Here is a 22,040-nt window from a genome sequence, read left to right as displayed (position 1 = left end):
ATGATAACCACCAATACTTACAGTTCGTAAAGAGTTCACTCCGATGTCCAAGTAACTCAATTCAGTCAGTCCTACAAATGTTCCCGGGGTGAGCTTAACCAAATTATTCCGGCTTAAGTCCAAAACTTGTAACGATGACAGCGAATTTAGGTGGCTATTGTCGATGTTCTGTAAATTATAGTACGCATTAAATCACAACAGTTGATAACAGGATGAAGACTTTCTCGATTTCGTTTCCAAATTTGCAATCTCAATTCTATAATATTTAAACGACTATGTTAGTTCACTTAATAAAAAAAACTCAGATAACACGTTAGACGATACATTACGTAACGTTCTTCTCTCAATAAATGGACTAGATGATGACTAGATTTTTTTTTGATAACGCCATCTTGTTGTTTCTTTAAAGCGATTAGTTGCCCTCAATTAAGAAAGATAGTATTATTATTCGCCAATAGATGTCGGGAAGTCATAAACATGAATAAAACAACATTTTCTGAAAATAAATCGTAGCTAGATCGATTTATCGCCCCCGAAATACCCTTTATACTAAATTTTATGAAAATCATTGGGGCCGTTTCCGAGATACAGATTATATATATATACTAGAATTGCTCGTTTAAAAGTATAAGATAATAAAACAAGTAGGTAATAATTGTAAATATAACAATGAAAGAACGATTCTTCACAAAACACGACTGACAAGATCCACTAGTTAATTCAACAACTGCTACTTACGGAAATCATGTTACTAGACAAATTCAAATGACTTAAGCCGCCAAACGTTTTGATGGCCACGGTGGGGAAATCGTTTATAAAGTTCTCAGACAAGTCCAGCTTCTCCAAGTTTTCAGCGCCTTGAAACACGTCACTATTGAACTTAGACAGTCTGTTGCGGCCTAGATCTAGACTTTGCAGGTCTTTTAAGCCTAGAAATGCCCCTCCTTCGATAGTCGATATCATGTTTCCATGTAAGTTAATCTCTTCTAATGACTTTTGTGAAACAAACGATGCTTGACGCAACAGAGCTGAAATGAGAAAATTTTAATACTATAATTTAATATGTTCGAATCCCGCAGGCGCGTACCAATTTTTCTAATGAAATACGCACTTAACAAATGCTCACGATTGACTTCCGCGGTGAAGAAATAACATCGTGTAATAAAAATCAAACCCGCAAAGTTATAATTTGCGTAATTACTGGTGGTAAGACCTCTTGTGAGTCCGCACGGGTAGGTACCACCGCCCTGCCTATTTCTGGCGTGAAGCAGTCATGCGTTTCGGCTTGAAGGGTGGGGCAGCCATTGTAACTATACTGAGACCTTAGAATTCATATCTCAAGGTGGATGGCGGCATTTCCGTTGCCGACGTCTATGGGCTCCGGTAACTACTTAACACCAGATGGGCTGTAAGCTCCTCCAACCATCTATGCAATAAATAAATAAATTAAGATCACATTTTAGGATATTTTTAGCTTACCGTCTGAGACGGTGTTTTAGAATGATGAAATAAATACACGAGACTAAATAATACTTTAAATGAATAATTTTTCTAAATTCATCAGTGCGCTAACGCTGTATGTGTGTATGTGTCTCAATTAAGAGGTCAAAAGTTCAAGAATAATCAAGAAAACTATGTATTCTAAATATATTTTTTTGTTTTGATAATGAATAGCATTTCTGAATGGACCACCGTGTAATCAGTTTTAAAATTGTCCCTGACGATTACAATAAGGCTTTTCTTACTTATAGATCAAATAAATTAATATATTTTTGAATTATTTATAAGTCTACAAAAATCGATAAGATCCCGTCTCGATTAACAAACCGAAGCGAATTTGTAAAATGTTTTACCTTAATTAATTCAGTAAGTCTCTAAGCTCGCAAATAAATTGTAACAGAATCCGCTAGCGTAATTTCGTCAAAGTAAACAACGTTTCGCAGAAGCACAACTGAATAATGTTTGGCTTGTTTTGATTATGCATATTTCAGAGACCCGTTCTATTTTCCTTGAGATTTCGCTAAACCCCATTACGAGGTAAAAGGGACATAATAAACTTACCTATTTTATTTTCCTGAAGCGAAAGGACTCTCAATGATTGCGGCCCGTTCAGCGAAGAGGACGGAATGAAGTTTATGTTGTTACGATCAAGGCGGAGTACCTATAAAATTCACTTTTATATTCATAACTACATTTGTTATGTATTGCCTAGAATTTTTAACAATCCACGCTTTATCGTTTAACTTTAAATAGGTAATAAATAGGTGCTGCTTATTATGTATCATTAATAAGTTTGTAAACATTTTGTTCGTAATTAATCATTTCACTTAGATTTGAATTAATGTAGAACTTGGTCAAAATCGTCGTCAGGATCATCTCTATCGCCTCCCCCTAAGTTTGCTATAATGACCGATCCTGTGCTGCCCGTATTCAGGTAACCTACAACAGGACTTCGATACACCTTTCCTACAGGAAGCCACTCACTTCTGGTGAGTCGTCCACTCGAGAACCCCTGGCTGTTGACATCACAACTTCTTATAATTCGATGGAGCCTGCTGCACGCACGAAAAAACATGACTCATTGAGGCGTTCCATTTAAGGCTTGAAGTGCAAGCGAGAGCGCGCAACGAGCGACAAAAAGGCACAATCGGCCTCCGCGTTCGGTAGCGTTCGACATCTGTCTCTCTCCTGCTTGAGTGAGCGATGCATCCGCGTGGACAGCTGCTATACAATAATACATTTACATGTTTTCGTCAAGTATGAAATTCAGTGAAAAGTGAATCTGGTGTCAATTGTTTATAGCAACGATAATTGCGATAATTAAAAAATGAAACCATTCCATCAGTATTTTCTTATGACGTTGTCACGTTCAACTATCGTCAGTAAACGGACTTTACAGACAACCGATTTTTTTTTAAACGGCACTTATAGATGTGTTACCAGTTTAGCACTCTGTCCACGGCCAGTTCAAACTCGCAATTCTTCGTGCTGTGTCGGCTACCTCACATAAACTACATAGTCCTTTATATAGGCATAGCCCTTTGTATTGATTCCTCTTTGGGTAACTTTCAGCCTGGTCCATTGTAAGACCAAGTAGTTCATGATTATAATTTAATCTTTCGTAAAATGTTTTTTAAAATATTGTATTTAAATGAATTGCACACTAAAACTAAAACTACCTCATTACACGTAAAAAAAAATCCAGCAATAGTCCTTTGAGAGAGCCACTGGCTTAATTTCAATTTCAATTAGTATTGAACACATAAGTATGTGTTAAATTCCAAAAATTTCCGTGGCTGTAATACCTCTTTAATAGTCAATCACCTGTTCGTTGAATTGTTACCAGAATAGCTATATTTCTACTTAGTAATTAAATTATTAAAGGATGGATATATTTTAATAGCTCAATCTTCAAAAATAATTATTTATAATTTAGAAAGCATTTTTTATGAGTGAGGTATTACTGGTGGCCCAGACGCCTTTCCAGTTTCACCAGGACAGGCGGGCAAGCAAAAGCTCAGTCAGGAGGGGTGGGATTTACTAATAGCTACCCGATCGCCTCCAAAGGAAATTTAACAACTCAAGAGCAGCTGCTTTGCGAATCAATCTACTGCCGGATCGGAATCGCGACTCGCTGAGAAGATCCGGCGACAAACTCGGCGGGCTGATGCACGGGTTAGGTTAGGTCTTTGCCGAGTTCGACGAGTAGGGTTACCGGGGTCCGTGAGCCTGCTCCTACCGTTAGAGCTGAAGGTGTCTAATGCAAGGGTTATTGGATCTGATGGATCCGTAAGGACGTGTCTAGGGCGTTGACGGTGACTGGCTCCTGCGTGATCAGGATTCGGGGAGTAGTCAGCGGCGGCAACCTATCTATTGGCCAAGGCTATTATTTTGGGTCAAGTTTGGATTGGCAAGTTTGTGTAAAATATGATAAACAAATTACCTGTAGAACATCACATCCGATTAACAAGCCCTCTTCGATCCCTCGTATGCTATTGCCGCTAAGATCCAATTCTTCTAAAGCGGGCAAATTGTGGAGTTCCGCAGTCGAGAATATAGGATTCAAGTTGTCACCGAGTAGATTATCAGCTAATGCCAACTTGGTCAGGTTTCCCCGGACGGCAGCTAGGAGACGATCTGGCAAGCGTCGTAGACTATTGTGAGAGAAATCTAGCTCGCGTAAAGGCAGACCGTACGTGGAGAATATCTAAAATATGAAATGCGATTAATTTTACAATCGTAAGTGAAATGTAATGTAATAATTAAACTAGCAAAGCAAAATGTAACTATACTGAGACCGTAGAACTTATCTCAAGGTGGGTGGCGCATTTACGTTGTAGATGTCTATGGGCTCCAGTAACCACTTAACACCAGGTGGGCTGTGAGCTCGTCCACCCACCTAAGCAATAAATAAATAAAAAATAGCAGTTGAACAAACAAAAATGCCATAAACACAAATGTGTTTTGCACATAAATATATTAGGTATAACATAAAGTAAGTATATGAGTGTATGTATATACATATGTGTGTGTGTGTGTGTGTATTTGTATGTATATATATTGTTTTGTATCTTGTAATATGTATATATTATTATTATTATTTTCCTACCTAAGCTGGTAGCCTGGAGCGGCTATTCCAGCGTAACCGTAACTAGTAGGTGAGCTCACGGGGCTCAAACCTGACGACGATGCTAACACGAACCCTAGCAAGAGTCGTGCTTCGCAGAATCTACCACCGGATCGAAAACGCGACCCACTGAGAAGATCCGGAGAGAAACTCAGTGGGCTGTGTCTGAGAGTTAATTAGAGAGTTAGAGTTAAGTAGTAATAAGAGTGGTTAGAGAACGGTGACCGGTGCTTGAAGTACCTAGAAGCACCGTTAGTGGATCGGGAGGATCCGAGATGACGTGTATATTATTATATGTAATGTTTACTGTATGCACTAGGTTTGTGTTCCTAATTCTTCTTTCCTTTTGCGGGCCTACTGGAAGAGATTTCAACATGAAATAAGTAGTGCCCTTGTACTCTGGATCCTTATTGTCGTGTTTTTTCTAACAGCTGTGTGTACAAAGCATATTAAATAAATAAATAAATAAAATCACGATGTGAAAAGTTACCACTTAATTAAAAGATTTTAGAGAACAATTAAAACAGCTAAGAGAAACTTAAGTTGGTCAGTCGTAAACCTAGCGTGATAGTAAGTACTGTGTGACCGCATTCCTGTAGACTATGTACATATCGACTACTTTATTATTTAAAAATATTTGGAATATTGTATTAAAATTACTACTAGTTTTTTTTTGTTACATGCATTTTTTTCTACATAGTTTTGTGCGGTAATATATTACCAATAGGCAAAGATATAACCAATTTTCAATTTTCTTCAATATTTATCGATCAATTTTCTTTCTTTTATTTTTCTTTAGTCGATATTGATGAACTTTGATATATTGAAGAAAACCATGAAAAAGTCGATTTAAAAATAATATAAATGAAAAATCATAAAAGGATAATTTAATTTATAATAAATAAAGGTCAGTAAAGATGAGGAAATTTCGATAATTGGGCGAATACAATGTGCTTCCAATAAATTTAGAAAAGTCCTGAATATACGAATGAAATGAAATATCATTAGAAAAGCAATATGGCTATCGTGGGAGCATCTGGAATATATCGATGTCACTACCCATGTCTTCTGATTAAAGGCTGCACAAACTATTGTCATATATGTTTCTTGACCCTTTGAACGCGAACCATCGATAGATCGACTCTCTATTAATAAGTATAAAGTACGGAGCGTCGGAATACCTACTATTACGCAATTTGACTATAGGTATGTATTAGGTATCGACCTGTACGGATCTGTCTTGGCACGCACATGTTTAACGTTTTAAATAAATTAACAACATTTATTTAATAACCATTACAATTTTTATTCTTGTGAATACAACATTGATTTTTGCATTGTTTTCATGAGGTACTTTTTTTCAAAAATCATTTAGAATATCTGCAAAATATTTGAAAATAAACTCAGTACTAAAAAACGTAGTATACGGCAATTTACGTAGGGTTACGGCAAAACAAAAAAAGCAGTTTTTATTATTATTCGAATATTTAACACTGCTTATTTTCGTTTTTCAAACAGCGGTTTTAAACGACAATAGTGATGAGATCACGCATTCCGACTACGAGAATCAGATCATGAAGCATCGCGTGCTTAGTGTTAAATAGAAATCTGCTCATATAAAACTAACGCTTGCGGATTTCGTGTGTACAGTTTTCATATTCGTGTAGAATAAATAAACGATGCTGACTTTATTTATGGTTTTATTTATTACCTTTTAGATCTTGTTGATCAAAAATCGTCTGCTTTATTTACTTCATTAGTTCATACTATACCTATTAACTGTTGTGAAAATATTTTTAAAATCAATGTTTTTTTAAGCAGAACAAATATAATTGGACACATTTTTATTACGAACTAGAGAAATATGTGAATATTCAGATTTCAGTAACTCCAAGTATAATATATATGTTTGTATTACTATATAGACACTAATAAGCATTGACACCGACAAATTAGGAAGACCAGTTTTTCAAAATACCAAAATGTCTAAAAAACCTGGTGCAAATTAAATGATATTTTTTTGGAATAATAATTCTAGTGAGCTAATAGAATTCAGTACATCACTACTTCCATTTTCACCTCTACTACCCAATGATAATATTGGATGTATCACCAAAAACGCAATGTACTAGCTATCTAAGCTAGCAAAGCTATATCTTCTAGCTATCTATTCTACTCTTTATATATTATTAAAACTAAACAAACCTGCATCGGCAGCGTTTGTTGTCCAGCCCAACGTTGACTGAAGGAAATAATAGGAGCGCCATATGGCAAAGTCGGGAAGTCTCCAGCAAAGACCACTCGGTCACAATTCATCAAGATTCTCAACTGAAGGGCTCTGTCAACTTGCACTCGACACCGACAGGGGTAGCGTAAGTCGTCATTCAACTCCGAACAAGGCACCCATTGTTGTTGGGCGGCGATGTACGGAAGTAAACATAGAAGTAGCAACAGCAACATGATCTGAAAAACAAAAAATCAAATTAGATGACATTTGCTGCTGGTACGTATTGAGGTCAGCACGGATAGGTTCCACTATCCTGTCAGTTTCAAATATGTTTTTTTCCTAAATAAGCTGATAGCCTTGGGAGGCTATTTCAGCGTAACCTTAACTAGTAGGTGAGCTCGCGGGGCTCAAACCTGACGACGTTGCTAACACGAACCCTAGCAAGAGCCGTGCTTCGCAGAGTCTACCACTGGATCGGAAACGCGACCCACTGAGAAGATCCGGCGAGAAACTCAGTGGGCTGTGTCTGAGGGTAATTTCTAATACAGCAGAGGCATGCTTATCAATTTGAAAGACGAAATAACCGCTATGTTTTTTTTATTGCTTAGATGGGTGGGCGAGCTCACAGCCCACCTGGTGTTAAGTGGTTACTGGAGCCCATAGAAATCTACAAAGTAAATGCGCCACCCACCTTGTGATAAGTTCCAAGGTTTCAGTATAGTTACAACGGCTGCTTCACCCTTCAACCCGAAACGCATTACTGCTTCACGGCAGAAATAGGCGGTGTGGTGGTACCCATGCGGACTCACAAGAGATCCTGCCACTAATAATTACGCAAATTATAATTTTGCGGGTTTCATTTTTATTACACGATGTTTTGTTCCTTCACCGTGGAAGTGAATCCTGAACATTTGTTAAGTACGTATTTCATTAGAAAAATTGGTACCCGCCTGAGAGATTCGAATGCAACGGACGTTTTATCCTTTAGGTCACCACGACTTCAAAATGTAATGTAACGTAATACCATTGAGAATCAAACCTCAAGTCTCAAGGTATATTGGCATTCACGTCCTGATTTTTAGCTGTTAAGTCGCATTAAATGTCAAGAACAATTATTACATAAACAATCGTTAAATTCTTGGTTAGATCCTGATAATCCGAGATATGACGCTTTTATAACTAATCCTGGCTCAGCGCTTAGTCTCTTTTGATTGTATTTGAAGCTGACTTAATGAAAAAGACATGGAGCTATATCACTGTGCCTAGATTCCACCATATTATTAACACAGCACGTTATTGATAAAATTGTTGTCATCAACAGAAGCATCCAGAGAGTAAAGTAAGTAGTAGAGTAAGTAAAGTTACCATTCCCGAAACATTACCCTTCACTATTCCCCTGCAAATATGGTATTTAACTAGCATCACTAGCTCAAAAGGTAATATGTTTCCAATCTACGTGCTTTAAATACTTCATCGAATATCGTACAAAATTTACTCGATGTCATAGTATTCAAACCACTATGCTAGTCTATCTGTTTACTCATAAGCAAGCATAACGTATTGCCCACTAGTCCTAGCTATGGTTTAGGTATTACCTTGCTTATCCATAGTACCTTATCGTATCAAAATACCAGTCAGATTTCTTCATCAAGTCTTAAGGTGAACGATAGTATTCGCTCTACAATGTCTAAGAGCTTCGAAAACCACTAAACACTAGGTAGACCATGAGTTCCGTCTGCTGATCCAATGCAGTTGAAAAATTAAACAAATTATTTGAGAACTCAAGTATCTCATTTTATTTATCTACATGAAATTTAAAGGCAATTATTTTACATGTTCGAAACAGCAATAAAATGCTCATTCAGATTCTGTAAGTCTTATTTTGTTTTCAGCAAGTTCCAAGTTAACGTTACCGCCCGATTACCATAAACAAAATCCTGATAGCCAAAACAATTTTACAAAGTTATCGGTGCGGATAAGAAACCGATTTCTGTTTCCTTGTTTAAGAAATTTTCCAGTACATCGAACGAAAATGTAAGTTTGGAACCCTTTGATAAAACGGTGCATTCACTGTCTGACAATTTTAAATTTTCATTAGTGTTTGATGGATAGTTTTCATTCATATATTGAATACGTTCTATGTTAAATTCATATTCATACTGTTGTATTATATTTTAAGGATAGTTTTATGAATAAAACTACATTGGAAGGTCTCCTAAATGAGTGCAGTAGGATGGCCACAAGTAGGGTCAGTCAAGAGTAACACAATTTATAAGGAGAAGAATATGGATTAAAATATCTGTCAGTAATTTGAACAGGTTTTGATCTTTGATTGAGTAGAGACTACTTTTATTCAAAGGCATTGTCGGTACCTAGATGAGTAAATTAAATCCCAACTCCATCAGTCAGACGTCCTTAGAGTGATCGTGTGTCTGTTAACGCAATTGACCGTGGTCGCCTCGCTGTCGAGGTAAAGACCACGCCTGGGTTCTTTTCTGAGCGGGGCTCCGACTTTCTAGTAAGAGTTCAGGAGAGTCGTTAAATAGGTTTCTTTGGCAGTCCCATATACCTCGCGCATTCCCTCAGCGTATCTCGTTAAAAATTTGTCCCAACCCACAAAAAACTTATAGAGAACATACAATAACCACATATCACACTATTTCTAGTGCAAATATAGATTTTATTTTGTATTACAACAAATCGCAGAGTCAGTATCTAGCTTTAGTTTAAGAACATGTCGTAAACATGGTCGTGGTAAGCACGAAATTTACGAGCGGTCCTTTACTTTATTCCTGTCTGTCACGTTAAGTTCGACACTTATTCTTGTATAAAGTCTTTTGATTGATGGCATCGTCTACAGCTCTCGTATCTGCAACTTGAAATTGCTGTCAATCCCATTTTCGTACAATGTTAGATCTGTTTGAGTCTTTGAAAACTTCGGAAATTGTTTTGTTAATCAGCATCGTAAATTTTAAAACTCCAGAACTTTTTCTTTTAAAATTAATACATAAATTGGTGATCCCGATCCACTAGGCGTTGGTACAGGGCCAAAGCTATTATTACAATTTGAAAGCCGTTACCCACATTGAAACATGAGGTCCAAGTGTTAATTGCAGCCTACAACGATTGTTTCAATCTTCAAAGAGAACGCACGACTGATCCTTACAGAAACAGGCATCGAATAGACAGAAAATAGAAAAGAAATACCTACCCTTACGGGCCTACAATACGACATATTACCAAAATAAATAAATTAAATAGCAAATTTCACTTTTTACTCAAAAAATATTTTTGTTATTTGTACCGGTGACCACTAATGATCAGGTAGAGCATATATATAGGTATATACTACTCTACTCAAGAAGGTGAACATAAAATTGGAAATACAAGACCAGGCCCAGCGGGTACTGCGAAAATATACCCCTATATAATACATATCCCATAATCTAATAATTGTGTATAATTATTACGATATAGAATAATATTTATAATTTATAAACAGGATAATCTAATAAATGTGAGTCTAAGTCGAAAAATAAACGTTCATTTTGAAATCGCATCGGATAGACAGCCATCGCGTCCTACGGAAAATCTTCCTACTGTTTGAGGCAGCGGTTAAATAAGATTATTTCTTTTTCTTCTTCGATATTTTAGATTCGTTGTGAAAACATAAAAGTAAACTTCTCTCTGTGCATGAAAAACTGTTAAGCGCTGTCACATGAATAAGCGTTAATAAGTTAACAAATTGAGTTCACTGAACCGAGACAGACAGATGAACTTAGTTCATCTGATGAGTGGACTCCGAAGTTTGTTCCGACATGAATACGGTAGGGCAATGAGTTTTACAAATTCAAACGAACCGACAACTATTAGAGATAAGCCTATTTTATAAATAAGACAAAAAAAACGATGAGAAAATATTTAATGCTGACGCATCGTACCACCTTTTAAGCCCGATCCCTTAAACGTGAAACCTGCATAGTCAAAGATTATAGAAATGTCAGCTCACTTGACTAAAAGCAGTTACCACTACTAAACAATATTAAACGAAATAAAATGTCAAAGACTTAAATGGTTAGTTATTTTGTAAAACATTCATAAATATGAACAGCAATCAAGCCTATTAGATAATAATAAATTACATATCACGAAAATCTTATAGCACATTGCTGAAAAGTTATTATTTTTGCTAAAGCATTCGGGGGACTTAGGCTCAAAGCCGGCTTGCGCGGCGACAAATACTCTCAGTGGAGCACAGGTTACACGATACAGGTGCAGCATAGCCATAATCTGACAACCGTCATTCGTATTTCCTGGGACGACATATTTCTGCCGCAAACCCGTGTTTGATTTTGAGGAGATAGCGGCAATTCCTATTCGAAGCGAAATTTAGATTACGTTATCAATTTAGTGCACTATGTAATTTAGTGCCAAAAAACATGTAGATAAAACATTAACAAATTATGAAATAACAAAGGCGAAGCATAACCAATATTAAGACTTAATGATATCGAATTCTGTATAACGAGCCGTATTTCTATATCGTAGACTAAATAAGTGTATTAGGAGAAAATCGAATGAGCAAATTATTAATGAAGCACAATTTATGTGGAAAGTTTTGTTGAATAGAGTCCGAAACTACGCTAGTTTGCTTTCAACTTCCCTTCGTTCCCGCAACGAATTGCTCATCTCTTCAAAAAGTTTTGTATGGTATTTTTCAAATAAATTTCAAGTTTGGCCGTAAATATTGATGGATGTGTTTTTGTGTTGTAAATATTCCATGGATTGTTCGCGAATAAGATTGAATAAGACCACATAATTTAAAACGGTATAAGCAGCAACCGATTTGTAATTGCTTCAATTTCTAATTAGCATCAAAACTTTCTTTCGACTATTCTAGTGTTTTTTGTAAATTTCTCATACTAGTAATGTACGGGTATTAACTATGATATTGTCATAACACAACTGCTAGCTTAAAGGTTTAGAAAATTATATGTATCTCAATTTTCGTATCGACAGTGACTTGGTCTTGCCCTCTACCATTGGTTTGCCCCTATCTACTATTAACAACTCGCATTAGGTGGGCCATATGCATATTTGATTTTGTAGCGCAAAAATAATAAAAAATGTGTGGTTTCGTGGGAAACCGGATAGGAACGAAGTTCCTTATTATAAAACTATTAATTTTAAGTTCTATTCGAGGTATAAAGAAAATAAAACTGGAGGTTTCGCAACAACCCACAGTCATTCGAACTTATTGTGGTACACTTCATTCACGGTTGTTTGCATAAGGGTTAGCGTATTGCGCAAACGAACGCTCTGAGATCGTGGTTAATGAATAATAATAAAATATGTTATTTTTTGTACGTTATTACAAAGTTAAGTCGTACACTGTGTGCATTACTAATTTGTACGTTATTACAAAGTTAAGCCGTACGCTGTGTGCATTACTAATAAAAATCTTACGTTACGGACGTTTTTTCCCAGTTAGGGTACCCCTCCGCATCGTCCCATAAGGAACTTCGTTCCAAAAATTACTGCTAATTTCGGTGTAGGTCGAACTATTCATTAATTTATTTCTAGTCTCAAAAACTTTGACATCGTAAAGCACCTCTTTATCTAAGCATGTTCCTCATTGTGGCCGTTAATTTTATCAAAATATTAGCGTAATATCGCCATTTGGCGGGCACCCAACAGATTTGGCTCAGTTTCGTTGTTAGGAAACACGCGCGCGACATAGTTTATTAGCGCCAGGACTATGGTGCGACTGGACAACGTAGATTTGTTGCATATTTATTAACCACTCTCTGGAAATATCGTATTTCAAACGGGATACAAGGGATATATATCATATATAATCATTCAATTCAGATAATTATAGTCATTGAAAATATCAATCAATTCATACAATCATTCAATTTATATATTATAATCATTGAACAAACCAAACCCAAGCTTGTTTAAGATTTTTCTGTCTTTTATCGTCACAGATTTCTCTGCACACCACGTATTAAGTACATTGATCATTTATAATGACCGAAACATTTAATTCAAAATATCAACTTCATTGTTCCACACTAGCACACGAAACTAATACGAAAATTCACATTAATTATCCGAGTCGTCAAAATGTGTGTAAATTTTATTTTTGGCCATTTCTTTTATTATTGGAGTATTCAGACAATAAGCTCACGACATACTTGGATTTAAATCACAACAACGCTAAAATTGTTACACACTCATAGCAACAATATGCTTTCTATGTAAATTGCAAATTGCGTTGTTGCAAAATTTGTTTCCATTGTGTCATTTTCATTAATGTTTGATTGTGACTTTGTTCGCGTTAAAATTCGAACTCTATAATCGAAAGCTAAATTAAGTTTTGCCTTCATAGAATATTTTTAAATTTTTAATATAGTTAAATTATCTTGTGCCTTTAAACGAGTAATTCTTGTATATATATAATCTGAATCTCGGAAACGGCTTCAACGATTTTCATATAATTTAGTATACAGGGGATTTCGGGGGCGATAAATCGACCTAGCTACGATTTATTTTCAGAAAATCTTGTTTTATTTGTGTTTTCAATAATCAACTCTTCCCAACATCTATTGGCGAATAATAATACTATTTTTCTTAATTGAGGGCAACTAACCGCTTTAAAGACACAACAAGATGGCGTTATCAAAAAAAAAACGAGCAAAGCTCGGTCATCATCTATACTATTTTTATTAAATACTACAACTGTTCGCCTGTAACAGAGGACACACATAGACTCAGTATGAGTACGCCATATAAAACCTATTATAATATAGATAGTACAAGGTAGACCGACGAACTGAGGTGTTTTTGCCTATGTGCCAGAAGCCTCAAAGGCCTATTCTGACTTCATAATAACTGGTTGGCGAACTGATGGAGCTTTTCTGAGAGAGTTTACTGCCCTAGCAACAGCAGTGCTTCGCTGAATCTACCATCTAGATCGGAATCGCGACCCATTGAGAAAAACCGGCAAGAAACTTAGTTATCTCTATGGGTAAACTGAAGAGTCCATTGAATGAAATCAGCGCAAAACCGATCTTTGTCACAAACCTTCGAGGAGACATATCTCCGTTAGAAAACTTTTTATGTCATTTAATATATTATGATGATAATGATAATCCTCTATAGGAGAGTCATCAAGGAAAACTAAGGTTTTTAATATCAAAATTTAACTCAAAAAGTATTATTTGTAAATAAAAAATAAATCGGAAATCTATTTGTTTTAGATTCGCAGACGATTTGAATTTTTTTAATAACCGAAGCACCCTAATTTATTTCACTCAATCGCGATTTAACAACACACACACTCATAAATGACAAAATCGCAATTTTACAAAACACGTGGACGTTTAAAGTTATGACCGGAGCAGGATACGAGCTCGTAAAACTTTATTGTGATAGCTGTGCTCGTAATTTATAGCTTCATGAACCCGTGACCCGGTGGCCGAAAAAATGGTTCGAGATACACACACAGTCAATAGTTTGTTTTACTATCCGTACGCCGAGAATATGAAATTGATCCAACATTGCTCTGAGGAATTGTTCGAGATGATACCGGCATCTCGTTTTTACGATCGCGCCACCCGTCACCGGAGTAGAGTTCATCCATACTACCTGGAGCCACTGCGGTCAACCACAGTGCGTTTCCAGAGGTCTTTTTTGCCACGTACCATCCGGCTTTGGAATGAGCCCCTCCACGGTGTTTCCCGAGCGCTATGACATGTCCTTCTTCAAACGAGGCTTGTGGAGAGTATTAAGCGGTAGGCAGTGGCTTGGCTCTGCCCCTGGCATTGCTGAAGTCCATGGGCGACGGTAACCACTCACCATCAGGTGGGCCGTATGCTCGTCTGCCTACAAGGGCAATAAAAAAAAAAACACCAAATTTCTACTAGACACGTCAATGTGAATATTAACTTCAGATCGAGGATTCCATTGCATAACAATGTCCGAAATATTTATCTTTAAACGGGAATCCAGGACTTGCAGCAGAAATAGGCAAAACTTTGATAGCAACCGCAAATATGTCTAAGTAATACGTTTTATAACAATATTCTCATCTGCGCTTTTATTACTGGTGGTAGGACCTCTTGTGAGTCCGTACGGGTAGGTACCACCGCCCTGTCTATTTCCGCCATGAAACAGTAATTAGTGCGTTTCGGCTTGAAAGGCAGCCGTTGTAACTATACTGACACCTTAGAACTTATATCTCAAGGTGGATGGCGGCCTTTACGTTGTCGATATCTATGGGTTCCGGTAACTACTTAACACCAGGTGGGCTGTAAGCTTCTCCAACCATCTATTCAATAAGTAAATAAATTAATATCACAGCTGTTGTAACTATACTGAGACCTTAGAACTTATATCTCAAGGCGCATTTACGTTGTAGATGTCTATGGACTCCGGTAACCACTTAACACCAGGTGGGCTGTGAGCTCGTCCACCCATCTAAGAAATAATAATAAAAATATTATATAAAACGATTCAAATTTCCCATTTTTATTAAGACCGTTTATTATTTCGAAACGCAAAATTTATCGTTTATCAAATTCAAAAGCGGAAAAATTCAATCAGCACAAAGACAAAACAGCTTTGTTTTAGTAATTATTTCCAAATTGCTCCATCGAGTCCAGTAGCCCTTGGAGAGTGATCTTATTAAAACTTGCCGGCTGTGGACGGTAACTTTTTATTTGTAGTGACGCTTGCTTCTTCGCACTAAGTGACAATGATTTTGGTAAATTCATCGATTTAAATATCCGAACACACTGATTCTTTCAATCAATCGGTTATAGAAAATGTGTGTTGTATTTCCTCGTTTATAAGAACTAAATTGTAAAGTCACTATCGAATGTGTTTGAGTGATAGATTCGGTCGGGAGCATACGCGCAGACGTGATTGATGCCTTCTGCCCTCTAATTGAACTGCCACGGTGATGTCAGTCCCATGGTTAACGCTTCGAGCTTAGGAACAAATTAATGGCACTTTGGACATTGATTCCTTATAAAATGGAAATAGAAGTGAATACTTATAATAATTACTTATACTTTTATTACTTATTATTTATAATAATTTGCGTAATTACTGGTGGTAGGACCTCTAGTGAGTCCGCACGTGTAGGTACCACCACCCTGCCCATTTCTGCCCTGAAACAGTAATGCGTTTCGTTTTGAAGGGTGGGGCAGCCGTTGTAACTATACTGAGACCTTAGAACTTACATCTCAAGGTGGGTAGCACATTTACGTCATAGATGTCTATGGGCTCCAGTAACCACTTAACACCAGGTGGGCTGAGAGCTCGTCCATCCATCTGAGCAATAAAAAAAATTTAAAAAAAATACAGAAGACGCGGATAAAACTTGAAAGCAAACACAAGAAACATTTTATTTTTGTTGCAGAAGTGGATGAAATACCTATCGCTAGATGCGAATAAGCCGGAGGACCTGTTGTTGTTGAGACTACGACGTTTGTAGAAATAATATAAACATTGTATGGTAAATAAAATAATAAGCAAACTCAGATGGTACTTGTCTTACTAAAATCTTTGGTGTCAGTAACGTAAGTTCATCATTGCATTAAAACATTTTAAAATGATAATAACCATATTCAAAATTGGAAAGATGATAAACGCGATCCTAAAAAACAACTTTAATTTCAAAATAATTGGATTCACCTCGTGATGTGAGATAGAGCACGCTATTGTACATGGCTTTTTTATTTTAAATGGTTCCCACCTAACTTCTGAACGAAAAATTAATTATGTTTACATGGCAACTCGAAAAACCTTGTTTGTTTTATCCCTTCAAACATTGTTCTTCTTGATTAATCTTAAGCTTTGTACAGCTATTATTAGATCTTCAGGAAACATTTCTGATACATAATACTATAACATAATACAAGACAGATGGCGTACTAGGAGCTTTAACAAACAGGAGCAAAACGAGGCATGATTTTATTTGTTAGTAATAAAAATTGTATTTTTCGTTGACCAGGTTACTGGTTTCGTTACTGGTGATAGGACCTCTTGTGAGTTCACGCGGTTAGGTACCACCGCCCTGCCTATTTCTGCCGTGAAGCAGTAATGTGTTTCGGTTTGAAGGGTGGGGCAGCCGTTGTAACTATACTGAGACCTTAGTACTTATATCTCAAGGTGGGTGGCTCGTTTACGTCGTAGATGTCTATGGGCTCCAGTAACCACTTAACACCAGGTGGGCTGTGAGCCCGTCCATCCATTTAATCCACAAAAAAAAACCTAACTCTTAAATAAAAAAATATTGAAACATTTATCTATTACCTTTTATTTCTAATATGAAAAAAAAAACCAGTATTCATGTAATTTACTGAATTTATGATTCAGTGTTAATTTTTAGGGATGCTAAAATTCAATAGACGCTGAATTAAAACAAAAGTGCAACGTCCAATATCACTCTTAGGATTATAACCGAAACATTCATTCTCTGTGTATCACAAGAATTCGGGCTGACATAAAGCAAAGGTAACAACGAATCAACAACAACAAAAAAATACATTCCCCAATTAAGAAAATCATTCTCCAGCTACTGCAGAACAAGTACAAATAAATAAAGTCCACAGGGCACGCTGTTTCAAAGTCATTTTTAAAGCAATTTACATATTTCGTGGTTTCGCGACGAGATCGATTCAAAATGTGGCGACCGATATTCACAATGTTAACCAAACTTCAATATAGAATCTGAATGAATCGAGTATTTATGATTAGAATTTGGACATTTCCGATTACATTGTGCAGTCACTTTGACTATAATATATTATTATAACAGAATCAGAACTATCACTGGATATTTTGTCATTTATTTTTATTTGTTTTTCGTAAATCACAGTCCACTTGGTGTCAAGTAGTTATCGCAGCCCATACATGTCCTAATGTTGTTATTTGAATTGCAGAAAGTCATTAGTGAATACAATGCCAAATAAGTATTTCCATAGAAAAACCTGCCCGCGGGATTTGAACACCCGTGTAGCCACGTCACTTGAGACAAGTAGGTTCTTAACGTCACGCCACGACAAACTCGAAGCGTTCGTAGCAAATACGGTTTTTCTTTTTTATATTGTAATAGTTGTCAACCATTACCATTTAAAATACCGAACGCCATTTGGAGGTATGCATGCTGTGAAACTCCAGTAACATCGAACTGAAAACTAAACTTTGATCTCTACCAAAAATCCGACTAGAGATCAAAGTACCCACTAACAACGTAGAAATCAGAAATATTTTAAAAAGGTGGGTGGTGTCGTGGGACACCGGATAGGAACAAAATTCCTTATTATAAAAATATTAATTTAAAGCTCTATTCGAGGTATAAAGAAAAGAAAACTGGAGGTTCCGCAACAACCCACGGACATTCGGTAACGTGCGAACTTATTGGGGTACACTTCATTCACGGTTGTTTGCATAAGAGTTAGTGTATTGCGTAAACGAACGCTCTGAGATCGTGGTAAATGAGTGATAAAAAAATATATTCTTTTTTGTACGTTATTACAAAGTTAAGTCGTACACTGTGTGCGTTACTAATTTGTACGTTATTACAAAGTTAAGTCGTACACTATGTGCATTACTAATAAAAATCTTACGTTACGGACGTTTTTCTCCGGTTAAGGTACCCCTCCGCATCGTCCCATAAGGAACTTCGTTCCAAAACAAACAAGTAAACACTCTTATTTTATTGGATAAGCAAACAACTTTTCCATCCTCCTCGTCCGCAACGATATTATTTTTAACGAAATAATTACAAATCTTGTAATATCAACACAAACTTTGTAGTCACAATCTCGTTGTTTATTCAGTAACGTGAATAATAAATATCTACTGATCTTAAAGTCCCATCTATCTCGGCTACTTATATAAAGTTTCTAATTTATACTAAGTCTTTCCTAGCTAATATCCTTCGGTTGACAGTGACAGGATAAACTAATTTTGTAATGTATTTATTGCTGTTGATTATAATTTATATACATATAGAAAAAAATCTAAAAAAAAAACAGTTTAATATCAAAGCTGAATTTAAACTTTAAACAATATTTTTGCCATGATCGGGATATTAAGCCATAACTAGATTATCACCGGTTCTTGATACGTGTGCAAATTAACAATTTTATCGAACTTATTGTCCGATCATGTTACGTTTTGCAAATCACATTGAATGATTTCGTTACGTAGAAAAATGGATAGATATTGGTGAATCTCGTTAAAGCGTCTTAAAATAAGTTTATAAATCAAAAGATACTGGTACGTCATCCCGCCTATATGGGTCTACTAAGCCATACTGCAAAAAGCTCTTAATCGAAAATATTTTGTAGCTACCCTAACTCAATGAATCCTCAAATTTCCAAAAGATATATTTAATCTTAAAACTGACTCTAATCGTTATTCCCTTGTCTAATTGTAATTAATCCCAAACAAAGATCTAAACAGAGGAAAAATTAAGCCCTACAGGCAGCGCCTCACTGCAAAGCTAATCAGGAAGATACTCTAACTTTTGAAATACCAATACTGAAATAAAGAAATAGACAAAAGCTTGTTTCCAAAATCGGATCTCCAAACTACTAACCAAATTTTTATTTAGTCTTCTATTTCACAAGTCAATCATTAACAGAGTTAACGTTACACAACAGCTGTAAATAATTAATATAGAAGTAAAACATATTTTTAGTATATTTTCAGGTTTTTCGTATCTAAATAAAAATATAGAAACGACACTATACTTATTTACTTATTCTATAAGTGTTTCTTTGCTTTTAAATAACGTGAAAAATATTTTCTTGTGTAGAGTTTCCAAAGATAGAACGACCTTTGAAGACCTTAAAAGATTAATGCATAAATAAATGATGAGAATGTCATTTCACGTTAAATTACGCAACAAAAATAAACAGGTGTGTCTGATGTATTACAAATAAGAAAAAAAATAGGTACGGGCAGTCAGTGCCTTTGACAGCAAAGGGCAGCCAAGACCAGGCGTGATCGAGTTATGAATAAATCATTTCATTGTAGACTTTGTTTCAATATTCTTTCGTATTTTACGCGTAAGAAAACAAGAACTTGGCAACCATGTGTTAAATGCTTTGGCAAATTTGTAATTTAGATAAGAGTTAGAATATCATTTTCATCATTATTAGAATTATATATCGTATTTATTTCAGTGCTACAGAAATTTCCAGTGCTACAATTAAGACTTTAACCTTATTATGTCTTAAATAGGCGGTGGATTTTGTTGTGCATGTCCATGATCTCCGGAAACCATTTAGCACTAGATAGACCGTAAATTACTTTCTGGGGTCAATCCAGTGCAATAGGATTAATATCCATTACCTTATTATTCGGAGCTATTTCTTACAAAATTATACTTTACTCTCAGAAACATTAGAGAAAACATAAATGTAACATCAAAGTAAGATATCCAAACACCATCAGAAAAGCTATGAATTTAAATCAAATGTAAGCTTATCAAAGTTTGGTGACGCCGGCCCTTAGGCGCTTCAAAACTCATTTTCGTATTACTGGCTGTTATGTAGCGTAGAACTAATTTTTATATTTTTTTAATGGCCTCCTTTCGTTTCTTTTGATTTTATTAAATGAATATGAAAACCAAACCTTAACGGCCAGTTGCTTCTTTGATATTGTTATTTAGATTTAGATGGTGTATATTTTCATTTTAATTAAATCCGCTAGAGTAGTTTCTATCGTCGCCTCGCTGTGCTTTCGGTGCGCAGTCGCCAACCAAAAACTTTTTGACTCCAGCGGCAATCTATTTTACGAGTAATGTGCTCTGTCCACTGCCACTTCAACCTCGCAATCCTTTGGGCAATGTCGTTTTTTTCATGGTTCTCCTGCGAATCTTCCCATTCGTGAATCCATGTCGCCGGAATTTTGAGCCTTCTGATAAGGCCCTTATTAACGACCATGTCTCAGTGTCATATGTCATCACTGGCAATACACACTGGACTTCCGCCTTGCGACATAAAGGTATTTGGGATGAGGATTCGGGAAAAGATTCTACGCATCTTACCGAACGCTGCTCATCTTTTGCCGTGTTATTCCATACATTGGAAAGATAGTGTATCTTTGAATCCGCAACGTAAATAGTTATTTCCATTTCTATCGATCAGTATTTCATTAGAACAAATTTTATCTTTAGCGAAATCTTTAGCGAATAGCACAATTTTAATTTGATTTCCAGTGATCAGCTTTGTGTCTAACATCAACTAGGTCAATAAAATACCTTTACCCCTTTTTACTTAACAAGACAAATTAACAGACGCCGCACGCTACACGTGTGAACTTAATTAACCATTCACCTGAACTCAGTTTAATGATTGGGCGGACGAGACATTTACAAGTTAACCTGACTTCAGAACTCCTTATTTCCATTAATAAGGAAGCAGTTCGAGTCGCAATAATTATTAACAGGCCAGTCTGCTGCTGGGTTAGTATTCATTAAAAGGGGTTCATTAGGGTAATTAAAAGTTTGAGCAGAGTATACCGAATTGTCAGTTAATAGTAGCTGCTTTTGTCTTATGCTTAGTGACTCTCTTCGAGGCTGGATTCCATTTGAATTTTTGATACGCTCGAGAATATATAAGCAGATAATAATACAAGCTGTGAAAAACTCTGCTAACTTTCTCAGAGAGTTAGCAGAGTCATCTAATTGATTATATTTATTTATATATATTTTTATATGTATATATTTATGTATATGTATTTACTTCAGTACGAGTATTTGTATCTATAAATATTATGTATGCCATATATACACATATGTTTAAGTAATATCACCTTCACACTACATCTACCAAGGTTCTCTCTGCACCCCCTAAGGTAGACTGTCAGAGAATGCCTAGGGCATTAAGTCCGCCTTTATACTGTCTAGTATATAAAGTTATAAATAAATAAATAAACCGAAGTAAATATTAGCGTGTTTTATTTTTGCCGCTATTTGGTTTGTTTCAGCTTTTATCTTGAGGTAAGCGTAGTTTCTCTCGGAGCTTTAACTGATAGCATGGATTGAGGATTGAGGAAGAAATTTGGATTATAGGTGCCGTCGTGAAATCAACGGTCGAAATACGGTCGGAACAGCAATGTGAACATATTCAAGCAAGTATTACAAGCTTTGATTCGTAG

General features: G+C 36.0%; 1 protein-coding gene across 1 annotated transcript in view; it reads right to left on the bottom strand.

Moving 5' to 3' along the window:
- Positions 1-22,040, bottom strand: part of LOC114239930 (uncharacterized) — an 87,389-nt gene that overhangs the window by 4,966 nt on the left and 60,383 nt on the right. The window contains exons 2-6 of the mRNA XM_028170361.2: positions 6,833-7,090; positions 3,944-4,207; positions 2,062-2,161; positions 739-1,028; positions 22-168 (exon numbers count right to left, since the gene is read on the bottom strand). Of these exons, the coding sequence (XP_028026162.2) occupies positions 22-168; positions 739-1,028; positions 2,062-2,161; positions 3,944-4,207; positions 6,833-7,087 (1,056 nt within the window). The 5' untranslated portion in view covers positions 7,088-7,090. The remainder of the gene's footprint in view (positions 1-21; positions 169-738; positions 1,029-2,061; positions 2,162-3,943; positions 4,208-6,832; positions 7,091-22,040) is intronic.

Source organism: Bombyx mandarina, chromosome 06, assembly GCF_030267445.1.
Source record: "Bombyx mandarina strain Sakado chromosome 06, ASM3026744v2".
NCBI classification, from domain to species: Eukaryota; Metazoa; Arthropoda; class Insecta; order Lepidoptera; family Bombycidae; genus Bombyx; species Bombyx mandarina.
Note: the sequence above shows the minus strand (reverse complement) of the source record. Positions and strands in the feature narration are given on the sequence as shown.